The sequence below is a fragment of the Protopterus annectens genome, chromosome 3.part1, assembly GCF_019279795.1.
Source record: "Protopterus annectens isolate FY-2018-M chromosome 3.part1, PAN1.0, whole genome shotgun sequence".
Taxonomy (NCBI): Eukaryota; Metazoa; Chordata; order Ceratodontiformes; family Protopteridae; genus Protopterus; species Protopterus annectens.
In genome coordinates this window covers 769,488,375-769,510,108 of record NC_056732.1, presented here as the reverse complement: position 1 = coordinate 769,510,108, position 21,734 = coordinate 769,488,375, and the positions used below count along the sequence as shown (strand labels likewise).

The window sequence follows — 21,734 nt, the reverse complement described above, 5'->3', positions numbered from 1 at the left end:
GTGAAAAGCAGTGAACTGGTTGGAAACAACTTAAAACATTCAGTTTATTTAGTTGCTACAGTTTACAATTCATTTGTTTAGTCCCAAACAGTGACTATTTCTGCAGTCTTAGTGTAGCAAATGGACGCTGGTTTTCTTTAAGATGCTATGTTAAATCTCAGTTATGGATCATCCTGAGGATCAATCTAAACGCCCACTTTTTTCTTCTCCAGTCTCAGGCCAGCTTTACTATGTTGGTAATCTTCAAATCGCTTTTCCGTGGTGGTGAAAAGCAATGAACTTGGGGAATTAAAAACAATTCAGTTTATTTAATTGGTTACGTTTAAAAGGCGTTCTTTTAGTCCAGAAAGGTGTCTATCTATGCCATCTCAGAACACCACACGGAGACTGATCAGTTACCTAACACCCTGAAGAACTCATTCAGCTGCTCAGTGCAGGAGCCGTCTAACAGATTGCACTATTTATTTCTTGGAGGGGGGTCTCCAAGGCTGTCAACCAATTAGTGTGGGTGTGTCAATGGGTGTTGCCTTTATTCATGAATTTGTGACATGTAGTTGGCATGATTTGGGATCCTCTTACATGTTTGTAAAAACAATGTTAATGATTTAATAAAATTCAGTTATTAAAGATTTAATTCTGACAAAAACAAACCAGTTGAGTTATTTTACACTAAACGAAGTAGCCATTAAAAACTGAAATGATCTATAATTCACTGATCTTAAGTGGCACTATCATCCATCTTCATCAGAAATGCATCTCCTTAAAAATAATGCTTTAAAAGTGAAAGTGCTATATAGCCTGTGACTGGAGCCAAGTTATCCGACCCTAGAGAAAGGGCTGCAATATGTGGGGTGAAATCACTTATCTTATTAGGACACCAAACAACATTTCTCTTACCTCTTTGCAGGAGCCTACTAAAATGAGCAGGTGTTTAAAGTTTGGGGATGGGTTTCTCTCTCTGTTGCGATTGCATTGAATATAATGAGTGGCCCAGTTAAGAATATTAAGCCATTGACCTATGGTGGGAAATGGAAACCTAGCTATTATGGAGGGGGAGTAACAGCATACTAGAGGAAGGGGACATTTTTTTTATATTAAAATGTGTTTACCTCTGCTCCTTAAAAAGATTCAGATATAAGCAATTTACTTTGGGCATGAAGCGGTTACCAAAAATTATATGCAGGGGTACTAGTGGAAATCATGCTTACTTTTATAATGTTTAAAGATTAATCTTTGGTGGGAATCAGAACTTTAGAACATAAAGAAGGGGGACTAGTGGAAAACCAGGCCCTCTGGACCAAGGAATATTATACAGAAAACATTTTGCTTAATTCTAACCCTACTTCGGAACATGGGACTAAACTTGTGAAATGGACTGCCAAATCCCCCTTCCTTCTTAAAAACTAAACTCCCAAAATGAGAAATCCTATTTTAAGTATTGAAATATTATAAAACTATTAAGTTAAAAATTAACATTTTGCAGGAATCGGAAAATTAGGATAAAACCATACCAGAGGAAGCAAATGTTATTTGGTATTAAATTGTGCTTACTTCTTCTTTTAAAACAAATACCAAATTATTTAAAAAAAAAAACTAAACCATTCAAATATAGGAAATTAACTCTGGGCAGAAGTTGGGTCACAATAATTTTATGCAGTGGGACTAGTGGGAACCCAGTGGCCCATGGTAAAGGAAACGTACGGAAAAAAAAACACAGGTTATCTCTAAAATATTTAAAGAGACTGCACAAATAGTCACTGTCCTGGTCTCAATGATTGGATTTTAAACTGTACCAAGTAAATATACTGAATGTGTTTTAAGTTTTTTATTTCCCACAGGTTCACTGCCTTTCACCCCTATGAAAAAGTGCACACACACACACACACACACACACACACACACACACACACACACACACACACACACACACACACACACACACTTTTCCCTTCCCTATCAGTTAACCTAAGCCTAAGCTACGATTACTCCCACATGCTCATGTACACAAATTTATCCATAATGCTGAAACTTCCATTTCAAAATTATGTTTTTCCTGCAGTACCCGATCCTAATTACCTTACATACGGAATTCAGTTCTTTGACAAGTGCTGCTCGTGACAATCTGGTCATTCAACCAATACTGACAGCAGTAACGTTTGTCCACAAATATTCAGTATTATATGGTGTCTTCTCCCAGCCTTCGCTACCCTGTTCTCTCTGAAAATCATTGACAGTATGCCTGTTGCTTAGTATCACTGTGTACCATTCACTTCTGTCAGTGATACCATGTAGGTATCACATGGCACTGTGCTAACTTGTTAAACTTTTGCCATCTCTCAGCAGTTCTTGCAAACTATTCTTCTCTCCCTTTCCTGCTGTTCATTAATTTATCTACTTTATATTTCAATTATTGTCTTCTAAGATATCCCTGAGAGAATTACTGGAGTTTCTTTTTTTTTCCTAGAGTCCTTTTCTTAATAATCTGTACCCTTTGTGTGTTTGTATTTGTGTGGCTAAGTGTGTGTGTGTGTATGTGTGTATGTGTGTGTTTGTGTGTGTGTTTGTATTTGTGTGGCTAAGTGTGTGTGTGTGTGTGTGTGTGTGTGTGTGTGTGTGTGTGTGTGTGTGTGTGTGTGTGTGTGTGTGTGTGTGTGCTTTCTTTGTTCTTTGTTTCCTTACCTAATTCCACTTTGACTGTTGACTTTCTCTTCCAAACTTCGCTTCACTCCTAATTCTTTCAATTTACTTCAGTACTCTATCCCCTCCTGTCTTCTCAGTGCGATTCATCACTCTTGCAGTTTCTTATGTGTACCACTTTCTACTATCTTCTTGCTGTAGTCTTCTACTCCTTCCTGATTATCTCCTTGTTTTCTCTGTCTTAACAAACATTTCGATTTTAGCAACAATGACATGGTTTTACTTCCATCTGGATTAAATGCCTAACAAGATAGTCTGTTAAATTTCTAGCTAGATTCTCCCCTGTATAATCCTAAAACCTAAAGATATATATATTTTCATAGTGATGATATTTTTCCATATGGATTATGACCCCCAGGGACTGTCTGCTTTGTTGTTATCTTTAAGCTAAGTCAAATATGTCAAGAATTAAAATGGTCTTTCTCCTCTGACCCAGTTAGCAAAAGAAAGTAAAGAGGTTAATATATTCTATAAATGTTTGACATCATTTGTTATAGAGTGATCAGAACCCATTTTGATTTGGATCCATGGAGTAATTCAGAGGAATGACTGCTACCAGTATATCGACTACTGGAAATGAGTACATTTATTCAATAGTCTTGCCGTCAGCATGGCATACATCTGATAGAACAGAAGGTGCAGTCTTCATCGTGTCCATCATACAACAGTTTCAGGTTTATGCCTACTTGCTGTGCCTTTGTTTATTAATTTGCTTATTATGTTTGCTTAGTGGCATTCTCCATTGACTTGCTTCTGCCATTTATTAATTGTAAATGCTCTGTCAGCATTCATTAATTTTATTATACTGATTGACTAAACTAACTGCTTCTCAAAAGGCGAACATATTTATAGATATAATTCATTTTTCAGCATAGCATTTATAAATAATCTGGCCTTAATAGTTCAGTCATTATCTCTCTTTTTGGCTGGTGCAAAATGAGGCAATTGTTAAACTGCTATAGCTGAGGCCGGTGAGACATTTGATATGGTCACATGAATATCTAATCTGAACCTTAGTAAGAACTATGAAAATATCAGAAACTGTATGCTTTGTTATCATCATGCTTGGCTTGAATTTTATGTCAACATTTTTTATACTATTATTAATTTTGCTATCTAAAATTAAGCAAATAATTTTTCTAACTTGTAAATTTTTGGAGCCCTCCTTTCATTTCATTGATATTCATAAAATGATCTTCTAACAATGTATTTGCAACTGTACTTTAAAAAAAACTACTGCTTAAGTATAACTTATATGTTCGACATAAAATTATATATGACTATGTAAAACTTATCTGTTCAACATAAAATTATATATGTGTGTGTGTGTGTGTGTGTGTGTGTGTGTGTGTATATGTGTATTTATATATATATATATATATTCATATATTCTGTATTGTAAGGTAAACAAAAACTGATATTCATAAGAAGTTGTCAGAAGAAGGCGATGAGGAAGTAATAGCATTCTACTAAGCACATTATGCATGTGATCATCGACAATGAACAGACGTATGAAAGAAGTACTTAGTACAAGGGTCAAGTCCTCTGAGCACAAGCTGCTACTTCATATAATTACCACCTCGCCACTACACAAAGAAAAGACACTTTTTTTAAAAAAGATTCATGTTTTTGCCTACCTCCTTTCTTTATCAAATTCATTGGAAAGTTTTTTGGTCTAGCAAATGTATGAAAGGTGTTGCAAATTGCATGGCCCATTGCTTATTCCCATCAGATTTTACCTTAAAATTTCCAATGGATCATACATTACCTTCAGCAGCAGATTTGCAAATGCAGTTTGGTACTTCAGTAATTTTAAGGTTTAATAGTTATTGTGAACCAGGAAAGGCCCACTGATTTAAGTGGTACAGACTATTTGTAGGCTTTCTGCCCCCCCCCCCCTTGTGTTGTTTGAGGGAAGCCTCTTCTGTTTTTTTTTCTTAACTAGCCAGTTTTTAGTTTCAGCACACTCAAATCTGTTTCTTTGATCTCTCAGCACTTGTTCAAAAAAAAAAAAAAAAAAAAAAACTGTGTGTTTTTGTTTTTACTTTTTACTTTTTTTTTTTCTTTTTAAATTTCAATTGTATTTATTTTATTGTTGTGTACTTCATTTGGCCTTTTTGGTTTAAAAACTTTTTTTGGTGGAAACACTTGTTTTTTTTGCACTGAGAGTGTTTTGTTGTCTGTTGTTTGTGAACTGACAGTTTGTGGCATTGTTCTAGGTTGAGAACTGCTGATTGAGAACTGCTTGTCTGGTGTCAGTGTCTTGTATTAATTTGGTTTCTTAATTACTGCAAGCCAGCTTTTTTTTTTTTTAGCAGTTATTTTACAGTCTGAGGGTTGTGGGAGGTGAGAGACTCTGCCCCCTTTCTGAGCCTGGAAATTTCTGGTTAAAGGCTTATAGCAATAGTGCATGCATATCTGAACTGTTTCTTACTGAAGTTTGCTGTGGCATAGACTGATCTGGATGCTGGATCTATGCTTTGGGTTAAATGTGGATTGTGAACACTTTGTCAGACTAAGACATTCTCTAATTTATTTTTTAATCTATTTATTACTGCTTTTATAACTTAACTATTCATTCAAGTTTTTTTCAAGTCTTGGATTAAGCACTTTTGTTTTCAGACCAGTTGTTTTTGTCTACAAGGTTTGTGGCAAGCACTGTGGTGGGCGGGCAGGCAGGACAGGTCCTTCTAAGTTGGGAAGTGTGGCTTGATAGAGGTACCAAGTGTAGTGTAGAGTGTTTAGGCACTTGGGCTTTGCTTTAGTTATTTTAGGTTACTTGGTTTAGTTGTCTTTTACTAGGTGGTTGAAGAGGCTGGGGGAGCTGGACTTGCCCTTCTGATTTTCGAATTAAGGTTTATAGTGCCTGAATATTTGAACTGTATCTTACTGAAATTGGTTCACCTTGTTTGCTCTAGCATGAACCTAGTTAGACTTGTTTATATACTTCTTGTTTGTTTTTGTTTGTTTGTTGTTTGTTGTTTGTTATCCATGTCCAAAGGTCAGTTGTCAATTCCTCTCCTCTCCAGCTGGTGAATCTGGAAATCTTGAGGCAATGTTATAGTATAATGTACACAGACAACCCAACTCTCTCTCCTCCTCCCACATAACACAAATACTGCAGAGAGAGATGCAGCAGGCTGAGCTGAAACTGGGCTGCTCTCTCAAGACAGGACACTGGCAAGACCAGACAGGAGGACCACAAAAACCAACCACACATAACATAATGCTACCCACTCACTGAACTCACACACATACACACACAACACACACAAACAACCTACAAAGTAAAAGTAAAAATAAAACCTAAACAGCAGCAAAGCAGAGCAGAAACCAAAACAACAAGACACCCCAACCACTACCCCCATAAACCACAAAAAAAAACACAAGCAGTGTGCAAAGCAGTGGCCAAAAAGCACACAACACCAACCATAAACATATAAGGTGACTAGGTGACTCCTTGTCCACTCACACTCCACCCCCCAGACACAATTGACCCCAGGGGGTCACAGTCCACATAACACAAGCACTGGTCACCTCACAGCAAAGTACAAATATGACACAGTCATTGTGTCATGCTGGTGTGAAGAGCGACCTGAGGCCCTGACTGCATGAAAAGAGACAGAAGGAGTAGAGCTTGATTATGGATTGCAGGTATGAGGCAGGTATGACCCTGAGCAGTATCCTTCCTTCACCTTCAAGAATGCCACAATATAGAGATGAGAGAATTTTATGACATCACTTAAACAATGGGTCATGTGTCTTCAGTCAGGGGATCCAGTGTCTGCCTGGGATGATGACATGCCCTGAGAGCACCCCGCACTATTAGGGTTTTACCTCATATCATGCGGGTATCCATATTCATAAAGGATACTCCACACACCTCCAGGTTGGTACAACGCATGAAGCTTGAACCATCCAGGTGTGCAACTAACAATAGGCAAAAACTGCTCTACAAATGTTTCCTGAAGACACTGGAGGGTATAAATGTATCTCACACCATCTAGCCCATGGTTCCTGGAGTTCATAAATTCAAATGCATGGAACAGCTAGTCACTGTTAAATATACTAGATCTCATTGTCACAAACATGGGGACAAAATGCTCCACACCGAAAGTATATCCTCATTGGTGAGATCTGATCATAAACTAATCTACTGGAAAAAAAAAGACCATAGTGAAAAAGCTTCTCTAAAGCAAACACACTACTACTCAAGACTGGTGTCAACCCTTACAAATGCCATCTATGAACACCTCCAGGACTGTGATGGATCAGGGCAATCCCAACAAAACCAAGACTTTTTCCACAAGGCAACGTCTCCAGTCTGGTGGGACCCAACAAACTTTACAAACTCTTTACAATAAGAGGAGAAAGCTATTGATAAATCCAATCATAAGGCCTTTTTCAGCTATAGTTAGGAACCTGGGTGGAAAAACTCACAGATATGCTCAATTAGTCCAAAATGATACAAAAAAAACTGAACCCACACAGACATTGCCAACATACTGGCAGAGGTTCAGCAAACGGGACTTGCAGACATTGGACCCGACCCAGTGGCTTTGTCAAGGAAGATCATGCCAGTCACCAAGGCCATTGATGAGGGAAAGCAGTCCATACAGCCTACCTGACCATTGTTTGGCATCTACTTCTCAAAGTACAGGCCAACATGGGACTTACTTGGCAAAGACAAGTTTGCAGATGAACTGCAAACTGGAAAGAAATAGTGGAAAGATGCTCTGGAATCCTTATCCAAGGGACTCAGAAACAGATAGCTGGTGTTCTTTGACACTCACACATTGCTAAAGGTTAGAAAAGACCTCTTACACATTGCCCACCTGATCATGAAGGATCCGCCAGATCTAGTAGGTCATTGTACATCTGCAGCAATTGGAGAGACCCAAAAGTTCCTCCCAAAAAAGGATAAAGGGACTCCAAAATCTGATATATGCCAGATTGAAGAAAAAGAAACTCCACCTCTATTCAGTGTCATTACCGTCTGCTCAGTGGTGACATGTGCCATACAAGGCCATCCAACCCCCGGAAATGGACATGCTCCACCTCAAAAAAAAAAAAAAATCAAAACCACCACCTCGCTGACTCTGTTCAAGAGAAATCTAGACCTGTGGGGATGGAGATCGTGGTTTACCCGGAATCATCTCTCTGGTGCTGGACAGCAGCAGCAAACACAAAACTAATGGCACAGTTATTTTTCATAGGTATCCATTCTCATTTTGTTTTGTTTCTGAGCATGACCAATGATATAATACAACACAAATTATTTTTCCACAGTAAAAAGAAGAATGTAGATTGTGCTTAGAGTTTGGACAGAAAGGCTTGAATAGTAGAAGGGAGTATCTTATGCCTTTGGGTTATACAACAGCTTTAAAAAACAAGATTCCATATACCAAACAATAAATGGGAATGACATAGTGGACTCCCTTTGATGACTATGATACGAGTTCCTGTAAGACTTCAACCACCATGTTCCTCTAAGTAAAGGTATTTTTCAAACTAAATTGCAAGATCAACCCTATCAATTTGTTTTAAAGAGAGCAAATACTGTTTCTGACTAGTAACCTAGATGGTTGTGGTTATGGTTGTGAAGACCATGCCCTGGATCTGTCAGTTCAGAACACCCTGGACTGCCTACTGTTATCACTATATTCATTTACTCAACGATGAAAATATTCATTGAGTACGCACATGTATGAAATGATTTTGTGTTTGTGTTTGTCTGTGTGTGTGTGTGTGTGTGTGTGTGTGTGTGTGTGTGTGTGTGTGTGTGTGTGCGTGCATGTGTGCGTTTGTTTATGTGTGTGTGCGTGTGTGTGTGTGTATGTGTGGTTGCAGTGGGTGAACTGCCTCCATAAGTCTGAGTGATGTCAGAGATGACTGCATAAATTCATAGCAGTGAAGGGAGCACAATCCTTTGGTATGCACTGTCTACCTCATTTTATTATTTCCCTAAATTCTGTTTTGCTATTTTTGTTTAATTGAAGCGATTGCTAATGAATTTTGCTTCAAGGAAACAGCTTAAAGACAACAGTTTCTTGTGTGTTTATGCTAGGATTTTGCTTTGCAAAAAAAAAAAAAAAAAAAAAAAAAAAAAACAAGCAAATATCATTTCTCTTTAAGCAAAAATGAGTGAACTAGGTTTCTCAGACTTAAATAAGTTTTTTGTGTGTATGTTCAAAGCAAAGCATCTTATACCCCAATGTATGAAACTCTACCATCTGTACACCTCAATAGTGTAAACCTACCTCAAAAGTTATTGCAGTTTACTGGGGTGGTGGGGCTGGAAACACTCTTTTTAGTAGAACCAGATGATAAATGTCTGTCAATCACCAGGAAAAAGAATTGCTACTATCTAACATGTAGTCTCCAAATGAACATCCTACTCTGTTTCTGCTCTATGAGGTTAAACTAAATTCACAACAGCAACTGTTTTCTTAATGAAACATTTACAAAGCAGTATGAAATCTTAAAAGGGAAGGTCGCTATCTCACAGTTGTAAGTCTTGGGCACACATCTGACTTTAGTCATTGACTGCATGGAATTTCTTTATATACTCCATTATATCTCCCACTTCCTAAAGATGCTAATTGACTGGCTATTATAAAAATTTCCATATATGATGATTAAGTTGGGTCTATATCAGTTTGTCGAAATCACAATTCAGTGACCTGCTCTTCAATGAACAAAAAACAGGGAACGTTCAGTTAAATGAACGTTCACATTCGCAAATATATTTCACAGGGGAAAAATTAAAGTTGCCCAACATTCCCAACGTGACATATACTGCAGTATGTCAAACCCACACAGGTGGGGGCTGCAGCCCCCACTTATATATACCAACTCCGAGAATGCACTACAGTGGGGAAAAGGGCATTTCTTGATATTGGTCAACTTTTTCCTATCCCTATGAAACACATCCGTGAATGCAAATGTCCGTTTTACTGAACATTTGATATTTTTTTATCATTGAAGAGCAGTTCGCTGAATTGCGATTATGAAGAACTGATATAGACATAATTAATCCTTACCCCCAATGTCCAGGGTTTTAGCAGGTGTAGACTAGTTCATCTAATTAGTACACAAGCAACAAGCAAATGCATTAAAAATTAAAATTCATCATTTATAATGAAGAGTTAAAATTAAATTTTAAAACTTCATATTTGTAATGAAGGGTTTGAATTGCTGATTTTTCTGTTGACAGAAATTATATAAAGTGTTTAAAACTATCAGCATTTATAATGAAAACTCATAAATTAACACAAGTACATTTTCATTATTTGCAGCTGAATGTGGAACATCTGTAAGAACTAATGAAGGAATACTATTATCTCCAAATTACCCACTCAGCTATGGAAACAACCATGAATGCATCTACAGTGTTCAGGTCCAAGCTGGCAAGGGTATCAATATCTCAGCCAGAACATTTCACTTAGCACAAGGCGATATTCTAAAGGTTTGTGTATTTTTATATTATTAGTATGTTTCAGAAGTATTGTCAGTAGTGCTATGGTGCAAGCTTCTTTTTTTTAATAATGAAATATTTTTAACTTGGGAAATTTGTTAAATGTTGAATACTATTAAGCTGCAAAGTAATTAGAAAGTTTTACTATAAATGGATCAATTTAAAATATGAACTACAACAATAAAAGCCACCTTATAACTTATTTGGCTTTCAGAACCTGTTTAACATTCAGAATGATGGCTAGGCATCTTCCACCTTCTGTAGCTTATGTACTTAGGGCTTCACTTGTTAAGTAAGAGAATAACAAGACAGAGCCATAAAGCTCACAGTCAAATCCAGACTTCATCATGAAAACCAGAGCAAATCACAAAATCAGGGAATTTTCCTGAATGTATTGTAAACACACATCCATGTGGCGCTTCCCTAGACAGCAGATGCTGGACAATGTGAGCAAGGTAGGATAGGAATGGACAGGTATAGCTGACTTGCATATCTCCCATTGTAGTTTTTCCCTAGTGCTTAACCTACATCATGAGGTAATGAATTGGCCGATCGGACTCTGTCCTGGGATGGAAACAAATAGACCACAAGGCTTTCACACAGCCTAGGAATGAGTCAACTCTTGCTATCACTTGAGAACAAATGGAAAAATTGGGTGCTGGTACTATTGAACCATTGGTTTAAGGTTTGTGTGACCCATAAAAAATGCTGGATGGACATGTAATGGTAATGCATACAATTAACATTAAAAATGGAGATCGCAGAAGGTATATGTACGCTGAAAAAATAAAAAAACTATCTGAGAAGATTCTCATTGATTCCCACGTAGGTCATTGTCATATCTGAAGTCTTAATTACTGTTACTTTAAAACACAATATGTTAGATTGCAAAATATAGTCAGATATATAGTGACTGCTTATGTGAGAAGAGTTATGGAAAGATATCAGAACACTGCAGCTTGACTTCTCACAGTACTATCTCTTTCAGAGTTATATACTTTTCTGGTTCACTATTTACAAGTTGTAATTCCATTTCACTCTAGCTGCCAATCAGCAAAAAGTAAAATATTATTATTTTCCTTCACTATTTTAAGTGAAATGACAACATACGTTTGTTCAGTACACAAAAGCAACATCTCAACATTTTTCATACAGTATTATATGTATTGTAAATATGATATATTTACGTAGGTCAGAATAAGAAAATAATTAACTACTTAGTAAAAACATGGCCCTGCAGTGAACTATCAGAGAAAATATGCAAATTGTGTAGGAAACTGTTTCTGCAATAACTCTATGTCCTCATATTTAAAAATACAACATCATCCTTCAGAGGTTCATCTTTAAAGAAATCATTTGGTGTAGAAACTGAAAGGCTTACCTTTATAGGATATTTGAACTTCTTGATTATTTGTGGTTCAGTGAATGTTGAAAGATCATATAAGAACAAACAAAAAAAAAATACAAAAAACGCCAATATTCCATGCAGAGCTATAATTTAGCACAGAATATTATGACTGGGTAGCTGATAATAACCAATTTGTCATCTGTTCTCAAAACAAATTTCATGAAATTTATCTTATGAGCAAAGCATGAGAAAAGAACTTCTTGGAATCCAGTTCAAGAATACATGATCTAAAAATGGGATTCATAAAGGTTATCAGTAAGTCTACATTAAATGTACACTTAATTTAGGTTTTCAAAGTGAATATACAGCACAGGCAATGTGGTAGGGATGTTCTAGAATACAAATAGTGCACACTTGGTTTAGACTTTGTGGCAACATTTATGAATCCATCTTAACTCTTTGGTACACATGAAAACTTTTATCTGCCTCAGTCCTTTGCCAGTTAAAAAAAAAGTATAGGTGCGCAAAGTGTCTGTTGACTTAAAACACTGTAACTCACCTTTCAGTGCCAGAAAATAGTGGCCAAAAGTGAAGTACACCTCTAATCAACCAAAATATTTAAAAACTGTGTACATTTTACATGCCACACTTTTGTTCTTTGAAGCTGTTTGTAGCTCCAAAAGCTCAGTACATTTATTATGTTATCCTGTAGCAACTAAAATTTGTGTGCCAGCATGATGCATGTTATGGTTTTCAAAGCTGTCAGTAGTTTTCTAATACAATCCTATAGTGGGTACCACTTTTGTGGCAGAATGAAACATGTTACAGCTCTCAATGCCATCAGTAGGTTTCTTATGTAATCCTTTAATGACTATCACTTGTATGGCAGTGTAAAGTTTGTTACAGCTCTCAGAACTGTTAATTTGCTGATGTAATCCTGTAGTGGCTACCATTTGTGTGGCAGTGTGAGACATGTTACAGCTTTTAAAGCTGTCAGATTTCTAATGTAATCCTGTAGTGGCTACCACTTGTGTGGCAGCGTCAATAATATTACAGCTCTCTAAGCTGTTAGCAAGTTTCTGATTTAATACTCTGTTGACCCCCACTTGTGTGGCAGTGTGAAGCATTTTACAGCTCTCAAAGTAGCTGCCAGTTGTGTGGCAGTATGAGACTAACTAATAACAGTGAATTTCCTAAGAAAACCTCATTACAGCAAGCTTGTTATAACTTGGTTCATACTCATTAGCCTCACTATAACAAGATTATTTTTTCTCAGTTTTGCACATCATCAGTGCACATTGTATGCTACAATAGACATAAAGTGTGCTGTGGAGATCTGATACAATCAAGTTCCTCAATATAGCATTATGCATACTGATTCAATTTGAACTAAGCTGTCCAATGGGCAGGCCATGGGCCACAAGCTGGCCCAACAATGCATTCTGTGTGGCTTGCTAATGCCTCAGTAGAAAAAAAAATAAACATTCAGTTTCTTTGTGGTTAACTGGTCCATCCACTTCAAAAAGTTCAAGACCATTTAACTGCACTTTGCATTTTACATCTGCACATACATAGGACAGCCATATAGTGCAAAATCTGGACAGCTCCTGATCATTCTATTGATGTTTGCAAGTGGTGTTGGGAATCTTTGGTTGTTTTCTTAGTTTGCAGAGTCTACAGCAGTTGAGGTAAGTTTTTTCATATGACTATGAGAAATGTTTACTTGTGTAAATAATATGGGAATAAAAAGCCAGGGAATTGTTATGGCTAGGCTTGTATAGGCCCTAGGGCTGATAGCCTAGTACCAACCTATGAACCTATGAACCTATAAATCAGGTAGGAAAGGAGAACAAAGTGAAAAAATGGAGCGATTGCATGCGTGAATGTTTGTGTGGCTGCAATGCTGGTGTGTGAGATGTTTATGCTTGTGTGAACTGAAAAAGTAGGGTGATTGTGTGTGTGTGAGTGTTTGTATGTGTGTAATGCTGGTGTGTGAGTGTTTGTATGTGTGTAATGCTGGTGTGTGAATTTGGTTTGCAAGAGTGATGTATGCCTGAGTAAAAACAGATTGATGTATAAAAAGTGCCATACCAACACAGCCATTACTAGAGGGATGCGGAATGGGGGTTACACACTGTACAGTGTTGTAGCAGCACCAATGCTACTACATGGATGGGGGGATACACTAGACACCAGAGAAGAGTGCCCTATGACATAGAGCATCATGACAGGGATGGGCGGGGGCACCAGACATTCTCAAAAGTGCAATAATGGCACCAACCATAGTATAGGTATCAAAGGGGGGGATCAGTGTATCTCCAGTGAATACATTGTCTTGATGGCACCGATGTTACTCTGGGGATCAGGGGGTAAGTGGAAACACCAGCATCATTGGATGAGTGTCTAAAGTGCTATAAAGGCACCCGTGCTTCTATGGGGATGGAGGATGGGAGGATAGACTAGACATTAGAGAATACTCCTTAAAATGCCCTAAGACACCTACAGCGTAAGGAAGATTGGATGGGTAAACCAACTAACACCAAGACTTACACTCTCAAGTGAAGTAATGGCACAGATGTTAATATACGGATCAGGGATTGGTTGGAACCACTACACCACTAGGGCTGACTCTTTAAAGTGCCATAATGGCACTTAAATTGTAACAGTGATTGGATGGTGGGAGAATATACCTGAATGGCAGGGCCTAAGAGTTGTAATGGTACTAAAGTATTACAGGGGTGGGGGTCCCCTGGAAGATAAGGATGGACACAGGGACTCTAACGTATGTGTTTGAAAGTGACTGTGTACTTGTGTGTGAGGTTGACTGCACAGGGGGATTCCACTGTCTACAAGAAAAGCTGGGTACTACTGGTATGTGCAGATCAGCCATGATATGCACATCACAGTGGTGTCTGTGATTCACGAAACATGCAAACTAGCTGCTAATGAGCTCCAGCCTTGTCACAGAAACATATAAGAGAAGGCCATCTACACAGACCATAACTTTAACACACATGTCCTTTATTATAAGTGTGACTTCCTTCATTTTTTTCTTGCTTACAAGATTTAAAGCCATTAAAGACAATGTTGGGGAAGACAACAGCCCTGCAGTGCTATACCCTTCTTTTTTTTTAATTTTAATGACAGTTACATTCATCTATATTATAACTTATGCTAAGAATAAATGTAAAACAAAACAACTTAAATTCTTAAGGAAACATACAACATATTGTCTGCTTACTGTAAGAAATGCCTTATAAGAGTGAACCAAACAAAAGGCAGCACCTTTTGTTAGGACCCTTGCATTGTTTTGTAAATAGAAGATTATAGCTTGGAAAATATGATTACTCAAAGCTATCTTCTTTCTTAGAATTAAACCTGATTGAATTGGATTAGAGGTTTTTGGTAAAATGGGTAAAATGTAATTTGCATATTTAGCTTATTTCATATAGTCAGAATTTAGTCTAAAAATGTGGGGTCCTTAATTAAGTTTTGAATCATGATTATTATTATTATTATTATTTGATAACTGTAACATCACAGTCTGAAATAAAAGTCATCCAGCTGAATAAGTGCCATCCTATTCTATGTGTGGTTGTCAACAAAGCAGAAAATTACTCCATGTAAAATTAACAAAGAGTGTTATAAATGTAGGCCAGCAAATCTCTTTTCTCAAGTATGTAAGTCTTAAAAAATGGTCAGAAATGTGTTTTGTAACTGCCACTAACACTAAAAACTAAAGAAAGAATGAGAAAAGGTTACACCCTATCACCACTTCACTTTGGGCATAATGCCTTTCATGTGCAGGCTATTAGAGAAACTCATAAAATATGAGGAGTCATAGCAGGAAGTAATGATCATATGATAATCTCTCCATGTATGATATTTTGGCATTCCATGTTGACCCATATTTTGGTTAAAAACTAAGATCTGAAGTAGTTACTTCATTTGGTCTGCAACCTGTGGGTCTCGGATCCGACCTCGGATCCGACCGGCAGCTTTCCAAGCTTCAAGATCCGAGCTCCTAGCTCCTCCACTCTACCCACAATCCCATCGTTTTTGCCACAGCTTGAATAACAAGCGTCTTGAGAAGAGCTCCTGAGCTTAGACAGGCAAGTGAATAATTTTTTTCAAGAGATTTCTTAAAACTTTAATAAGTTAAAAAGAAGAATATTTAGAGTGTTTCTCTGCCCTTTTTTGTTTTCGGGATTGCGTTTTTATTCAGTTAAACCTTCCCCTAGGTGTTTGGGCATGTGAGTGTGTGTGTTAGCAAAATGGCCGAAGGCCATAAAGCTATTTTTTCAAAGTGCACTGGGTGTGGCCATAAGCTTTCCCCAGCTGATGGCCACACTCAGTGCATTATATGCCTGGGGGTTGTCCATTTGTCTTCAGACTGCCAGGTTTGCACAGCCTTCAACCCCCGGGCTGTGAGGGACAGGAGGAACAGGCTTATTCTGGCGGGATTGCTTCCCCCGGAGGAGACCTCTTCCTCCTCTCTCTCCAAGGTGCAGGCTGCCCAGGTAGCTTCGGCACCCCTGATTCCCTCGACTCAGGCTGGGACTCATCCTCCCACTACTGCCTTGAGTACGAAGGAAGTTCAGTCTTCTCCTTCTAGGGAAAAGCACAGGGAGAAGCACAGACACAAGAGGCAAGCCGAGCCTCAACCCTCGGCTCCGCCTTCAAAAATTGTTAAATCGCCTCCGAGGGTGTCCAGACCTTCTCCTTCTAGGCTCTGATCTCCTTTATTCTCACCAGAGCCAGAGGAGGAGCTCCTATCACCCTCGAGGTCATCGAGGCGGCTCTCCATGCCCGCCTCTACGACCTCCTCTAGATCTACTAGGTCTCTCTCCGACGCCGATATGGATAGGATGATGCGTCGGTTTTTGCGGACCCAAATGCAGATGGGGGTGCTCCTGCCCCCCTCCCTCCACAGGGGGGGAGTGCAGCTTCAATATTTGCCCCGATTTCTCCTTCAACCCGGATCCGGGTTTTGGAGTCTTCGGATCCAGGCCCTTTCGGAGCCGGGGTTTTGTCGGCGCCAGTGGCCCAAGCCTTCTCGAAGCCGACCATACCCTCGAGTATCTTGGATCCGAGCTCTCAGGGCCGTGGGCCGGGCATCGGATCCGTGGGAGCGGGTGCATCTTCGACGCCACCTATGTCGGAGAGCACCTCCCTTTTGGATCCGATGGCTTCAGCTCCGACCCCGATCCCTATCTCGGAGCCGAGGAGACTGCTTTCGGGGCCGGAAGAGGGTAGTTCTCCCTCGGTGTTCGAGGTAGTGGAGAGGGTACTGTCGAGGTCTTCCAGGTCCCCGACTCGGGCTTTGGATCCCTCCACTCCTCCATTGCATACGGGTCTAACTTCCATCATCCTTCCATCGGGATAGCCTGCTCAGACCCTCCAGTCGGTTCCCTCAGAAGAACAAGAGGCCGTTGACGAGCCCTCTTCTGACAGTCCCACAGAGGAGGTGCTTCGTAAACGGATGTGTAAAAGGAGGCACATGGACTCCCCCGAGTCCGTCACCACAGATACGGACTTAGAGGAAAGGGAAGGTTCCCCAAGGTCACCCCCCGAGGATGTCTCCTTTGGAGACATCATGGAAATGTTGCGTATTAGGGGGGAGTGGTCTGCCCAAAAACCTTCCTCGGATGAGTCCATATTTCTGGAGGCATTTGAAGCGGGCCCGTCTACCTCCTGGGTGTCCCCACCGGCAGATCCCCTGGTAGATCTCCTGACTACCAGGGCTTGGCAGGATCCCGACACCGTGGAGCCTATCCCACGCTGACCGGATAAAATCCTTAGCCCCCCTTCAGACAGGCAGGCTTGGGCCAAAGGGTCTCCAGTTGATGCCATGTTGGTGGCTGCTGCCACTAAGAGAGAACTCTCCCAGGAGAGCGCCACAGTCCACCCGCTGGACAAGGAGTCCCGGGCGCTGGACCGTATAGGGAAGCGGACCTTTGCTTCAGCAACCTTCTCCGTGAGGGCGCTGAATTATATGGCGCATGTCATCAGGCTGCAACAGGATTTGATCAAGGAATACACTGCAGCTCCACCTGAGTCCATGTCGGTCGAGGACAAAACCGTGTTCTCGACACGTATGGCCACTCTCAAGTCCATTTCAAATACGTCCATGCGGCTACTGTCTTATGCTACGGAGGGAGCCGCAAGGGCCAGCGGGGCAGGTCTTTTCTTGAGACATCATGCCTGGCTCCGTCTTTGTAATTTCGCGGAACCTTTCAAGGCGTCCTTCGCGAACGCACCCTTTGATGGCTCTTCGCTTTTTGGCAAGACCGTATGCGATACACTAGTCCAAAGCGAGAAGGACGGGAAGATGCTGTCTGCCATCGGAGTCTGCTTCTCGAGCCCCCAACGTTCCTTCTCAAGGAATCAGAGGGGGCAAAAGAAGTTGTGGTTCCACAAGTCTCAGCAATCCTATCCAGCTTCAGACTCCGCGCCCTCCAGAGGCAGAGGAGGGCAGGGTGGACGCCGGCCCAGAGGCAGAGGGGGACCGCGTAACTTCGGGTCTAGGGAGCCTTTCTCCGAGAGACCCACACAGCAGCCCTGAGGGCTTACCCGACTGTCCAGCTCTGGAGGCAGTCGGGGGGCGTTTAACGAAGCACCTGTCAATGTGGGAGTCCATCACGAACGATCGATGGGTGCTCCGAATTATATCCAGAGGCTACAAAATTCCCTTCCTATTTCGTCCTCCCTCAGGTGGTCGCCTCCCCGATGTCCCACCCAATCAAAGAGAGGCGGCGACCGTAGAGATTTCAAATTTGTTAGAAAAAAGAGCCATCCAGCGGGTCCCCCCAGACCAATCTGGATTGGGCTACTACTCAAGGTTCTTTTTAGTGCCAAAAAAGATGGGGGACCTCAGGCCCATTCTAGACTTGTCTGCCCTGAACATGTTTGTCCCCAAAGAAAAATTCCAGATGGTCTACAATCTTTTCTCCCCTTAATGCAGGAGAATGACTGGATGTGCTCTATAGACCTCAAGGACGCGTACTACCACATCCTAATGGACAGACGGTCCAGGAGGTTCCTCCGCTTCCCGCTAGGGGCCAATCATTACCAGTTCAGGGTCCTTCCATTCGGACTCACCTCAGCCCCCAGGGTGTTCACCAAAGTCATGGCAGTGGTTGCGGCCCACCTGAGGCTTCAGGGCATAAGGGTCTTTCCGTACCTAGACGACTGGCTCCTCACAGCAACCAACAGGCATCAACTTTGTACCGCGAGAGACTATGTGCTGTCTCTTGCCAACAGCTTGGGCATCTCAGTCAGCAAATCGAAATCCTTTTTTCATCCTGTGCAAGCATTAGATTTCATAGGAGCCAGGCTAGATTCCCGATCTTCTCAGGCCTTCTTGACCTCAGACAGGCTGTCCAGCCTCTCACTCCAGGTTTTGGCTCTTCTTTGCACCAAAGCTCCACCGGCAGAGTTAGTCCTGAGAGCACTAGGCTCGATGGCAGCGGCTATTGGCCTCTCTCTCCATGCTCACCTAAGGATGCGTATATTACAGTGGACACTCCAAGTTCAATGGTCACTGTTACTCCACCCATTGAACACTCCTATCCCCCTGAGCAGAGTTTGCAGGGAATCCCTCCTTTGGTGGCTTCACTCCCCAGAACTCAGGCAAGGGAGACCCTTTGTGATCCCCCCCCCCCAGGTCACGTTAACCACGGATGCTTCTCGCCTAGGGTGGGGGGGCATTATTTGGGCAGAAACGTCCAAGGTATGTGGACCTTGCCGGAGACTGCCTTGCACATAAATGTTCTGGAGATGAGGGCGGTGCTTCTAGCGTTGCAGGCTCTCCAAGACCTTCTACCTCTAGGAACGATTGCAATACAGATGGACAATATGTCAGTGTCTGGTATATAAACAAACAAGGGGGAACCAGATCCTACCCTCTTTGTCAAGAAGCCATGAGAGTTTGGGAATGGGCGATATCCACCAACCACTTTCTGATAGCAACGCACATTCCGGGATGATCCAACATTCTGGCGGACAAACTGAGTCGAGTAATTCTCAGTCCTTACGAGTGGTCTCTCAATCCGAAAGTTGCGAAGGAAATTTTCCTCAAGTGGGGTTGGCCTCGCTGCGATCTTTTTGCTACCCCCCAAAACACAAAATGCAGCGAGTTCTTTGCAATTCTTCCCCCAGAAGGGGAAAGCCCCAGAGACGCTCTGATTCATGCTTGGCCTCCCGATCTACTCTATGCTTACCCCCCGCTTCCGCTCATGGCGAAGTTCATTCAGAAAGCCACACAGTTGGGGAGCAAAATTATCCTCATAGCCCCATTCTGGCCTCATCAAATCTGGTTTCCATACCTGCGGTCTCACAGTCTCTCCTCCCCTTTAATCCTGGATCCCATTCCAGATCTGATATCGCACCCAACGGGGTGCCCAACACCGAACCTGGTAAACCTCAAGCTCACAGCTTGGTTGATCCAGTTCCACTAATGGCAAGGATTCCCGGTATCTCGTCACCAGTGAAAACTATTCTGGTAGCGGCTCATAAACCATCCACCAGGAAAATCTAGAATAGCAAGTGGAAACGATTTTCTATCTGGGCTAACAGCCAAGGTCTCAACCCCTTTACTGTTCCGATTCCTACAGTCTTGGATCTTTTGTCCATGATTTTTGAACAAGGGGCCAGTGCATCAACGGTAAAAGTACAGTTGGCAGCAATATCCCATTTTCATGTGGGAGACGGATTAGGATCTCTAGCATCTACAAAATTGTGTAAGACATTCTTTCGTGGCGTTTTCCTTCTCAAGCCACCAGTGAAATCCGTGACTCCCCCTTGGGACTTAACCTTTGTTCTGCAAGCCTTAACGAAACCTCCTTTTGAACCTGCAGCTTCTGTACCCCTTAATTTTCTGTCCTGGAAAACAGCATTCTTGGTGGCCATGACTTCTGCTAAAAGGGTTTCAGAGCTCTAAGCTTTGTGCATGAAACCTCCCTATCTTATTTTCCACAATGACAGAGTGTCTCTCAGGACTAACCCGTCTTTCTTACCAAAAGTGGCATCTTTGGCAAATATCAATCAGACTATCAATCTGCCAATGTTTTTCAAAAATTTTCAAAATAACGGAGAATACATGTTGCATACACTAGACGTACATAGACAGTTGCGTTTTTACCTGCACAGGACCAAAGATGTTCATAAGGCTGATCAACTCTTTGTATCATTTGCTCCTTCATACATGGGAAAACCTATATCAAAAGTGACACTGGCTAATTGGATTTGTCAATGCATTTCTCAGGCTTATAAGGCATCAGGCAAAACAACCCCATTCAAAATCCGTGCACATTCCACAAGGTCCATCGCAACTTCTGCAGCCTTCTGGTCCAGGATGCCATTGGACGACATATGTTCAGCAGCCACTTGGTCTTCTGCTCATACGTTTATTTCTCATTATAATCTGGACATGATATCTAGAAGCAGGGCGTCCTTTGGCTCCACGGTGCTTCGGAATATCCTCCCATAGACCACCCAGGTTTCTTTGTTTAGGTAGCTGGGGACTCTGTCCCACAGGTTGCAGAACAAATGAAGTAACTACTTCAGATTTAGAAGTTATGTACTCACCATAATGTTCCATCTGAGTAGGTACTTCATTTGTCTGCAACCATCCCCCCCTGCCATCCCCCTAACCTGTATTGGGTTTCTAGGATCTTTATGATTCTTGAGAATATCTGAACCTGTTTATTACAGGTTTTTTCAGGTGATACAGCAAAACCGATCTGAGGTAGTGTGGTGGTGACAGGGGATTGTGGGTAGAGGGGAGGAGCTAGGAGCTCGGATCTTGAAGCTTGGAAAGCTGCTGGTCGGATTCGAGATCGGATCCGAGACCCACAGGTTGCAGACAATTGAAGTACCTACCCAGATGGAACTTTATGGTGAGTACATAACTTCTAATTTGTTTCTTGTGTAATTCTCTTACTTTTGAATCTTATTCTACTTCTTGTCCTGAAAGCAAAATGTTTCTGATAGATGCTGAAGGTTTTTGCAACAATTCTGAATTATAGCTTTACATTTAGTGTGTTGCTGAAGAAACTTATTTTTTTGAATCAGGCATTGTTAGTAGGATTCCTCCATCATGTTGTTCCAGAGAAGTTGGTGGTGGAGCTGTAAGGTAAGCTTTCAATGAGGATATAGGAATGTACGCTTTGTAGATATCCAGTTGATCAACACTTAGAATGTCAAAACAGA

The 21,734-nt window shown here is 41.1% G+C and overlaps 1 protein-coding gene across 1 annotated transcript in view; it reads left to right on the top strand.

The window, feature by feature from the left end:
- Positions 1–21,734, top strand: part of LOC122797720 (CUB and sushi domain-containing protein 3) — a 5,249,173-nt gene that overhangs the window by 2,846,724 nt on the left and 2,380,715 nt on the right. The window contains exon 22 of the mRNA XM_044066251.1: positions 9,996–10,165. Coding sequence (XP_043922186.1) covers positions 9,996–10,165 — 170 coding nt within the window. The remainder of the gene's footprint in view (positions 1–9,995; positions 10,166–21,734) is intronic.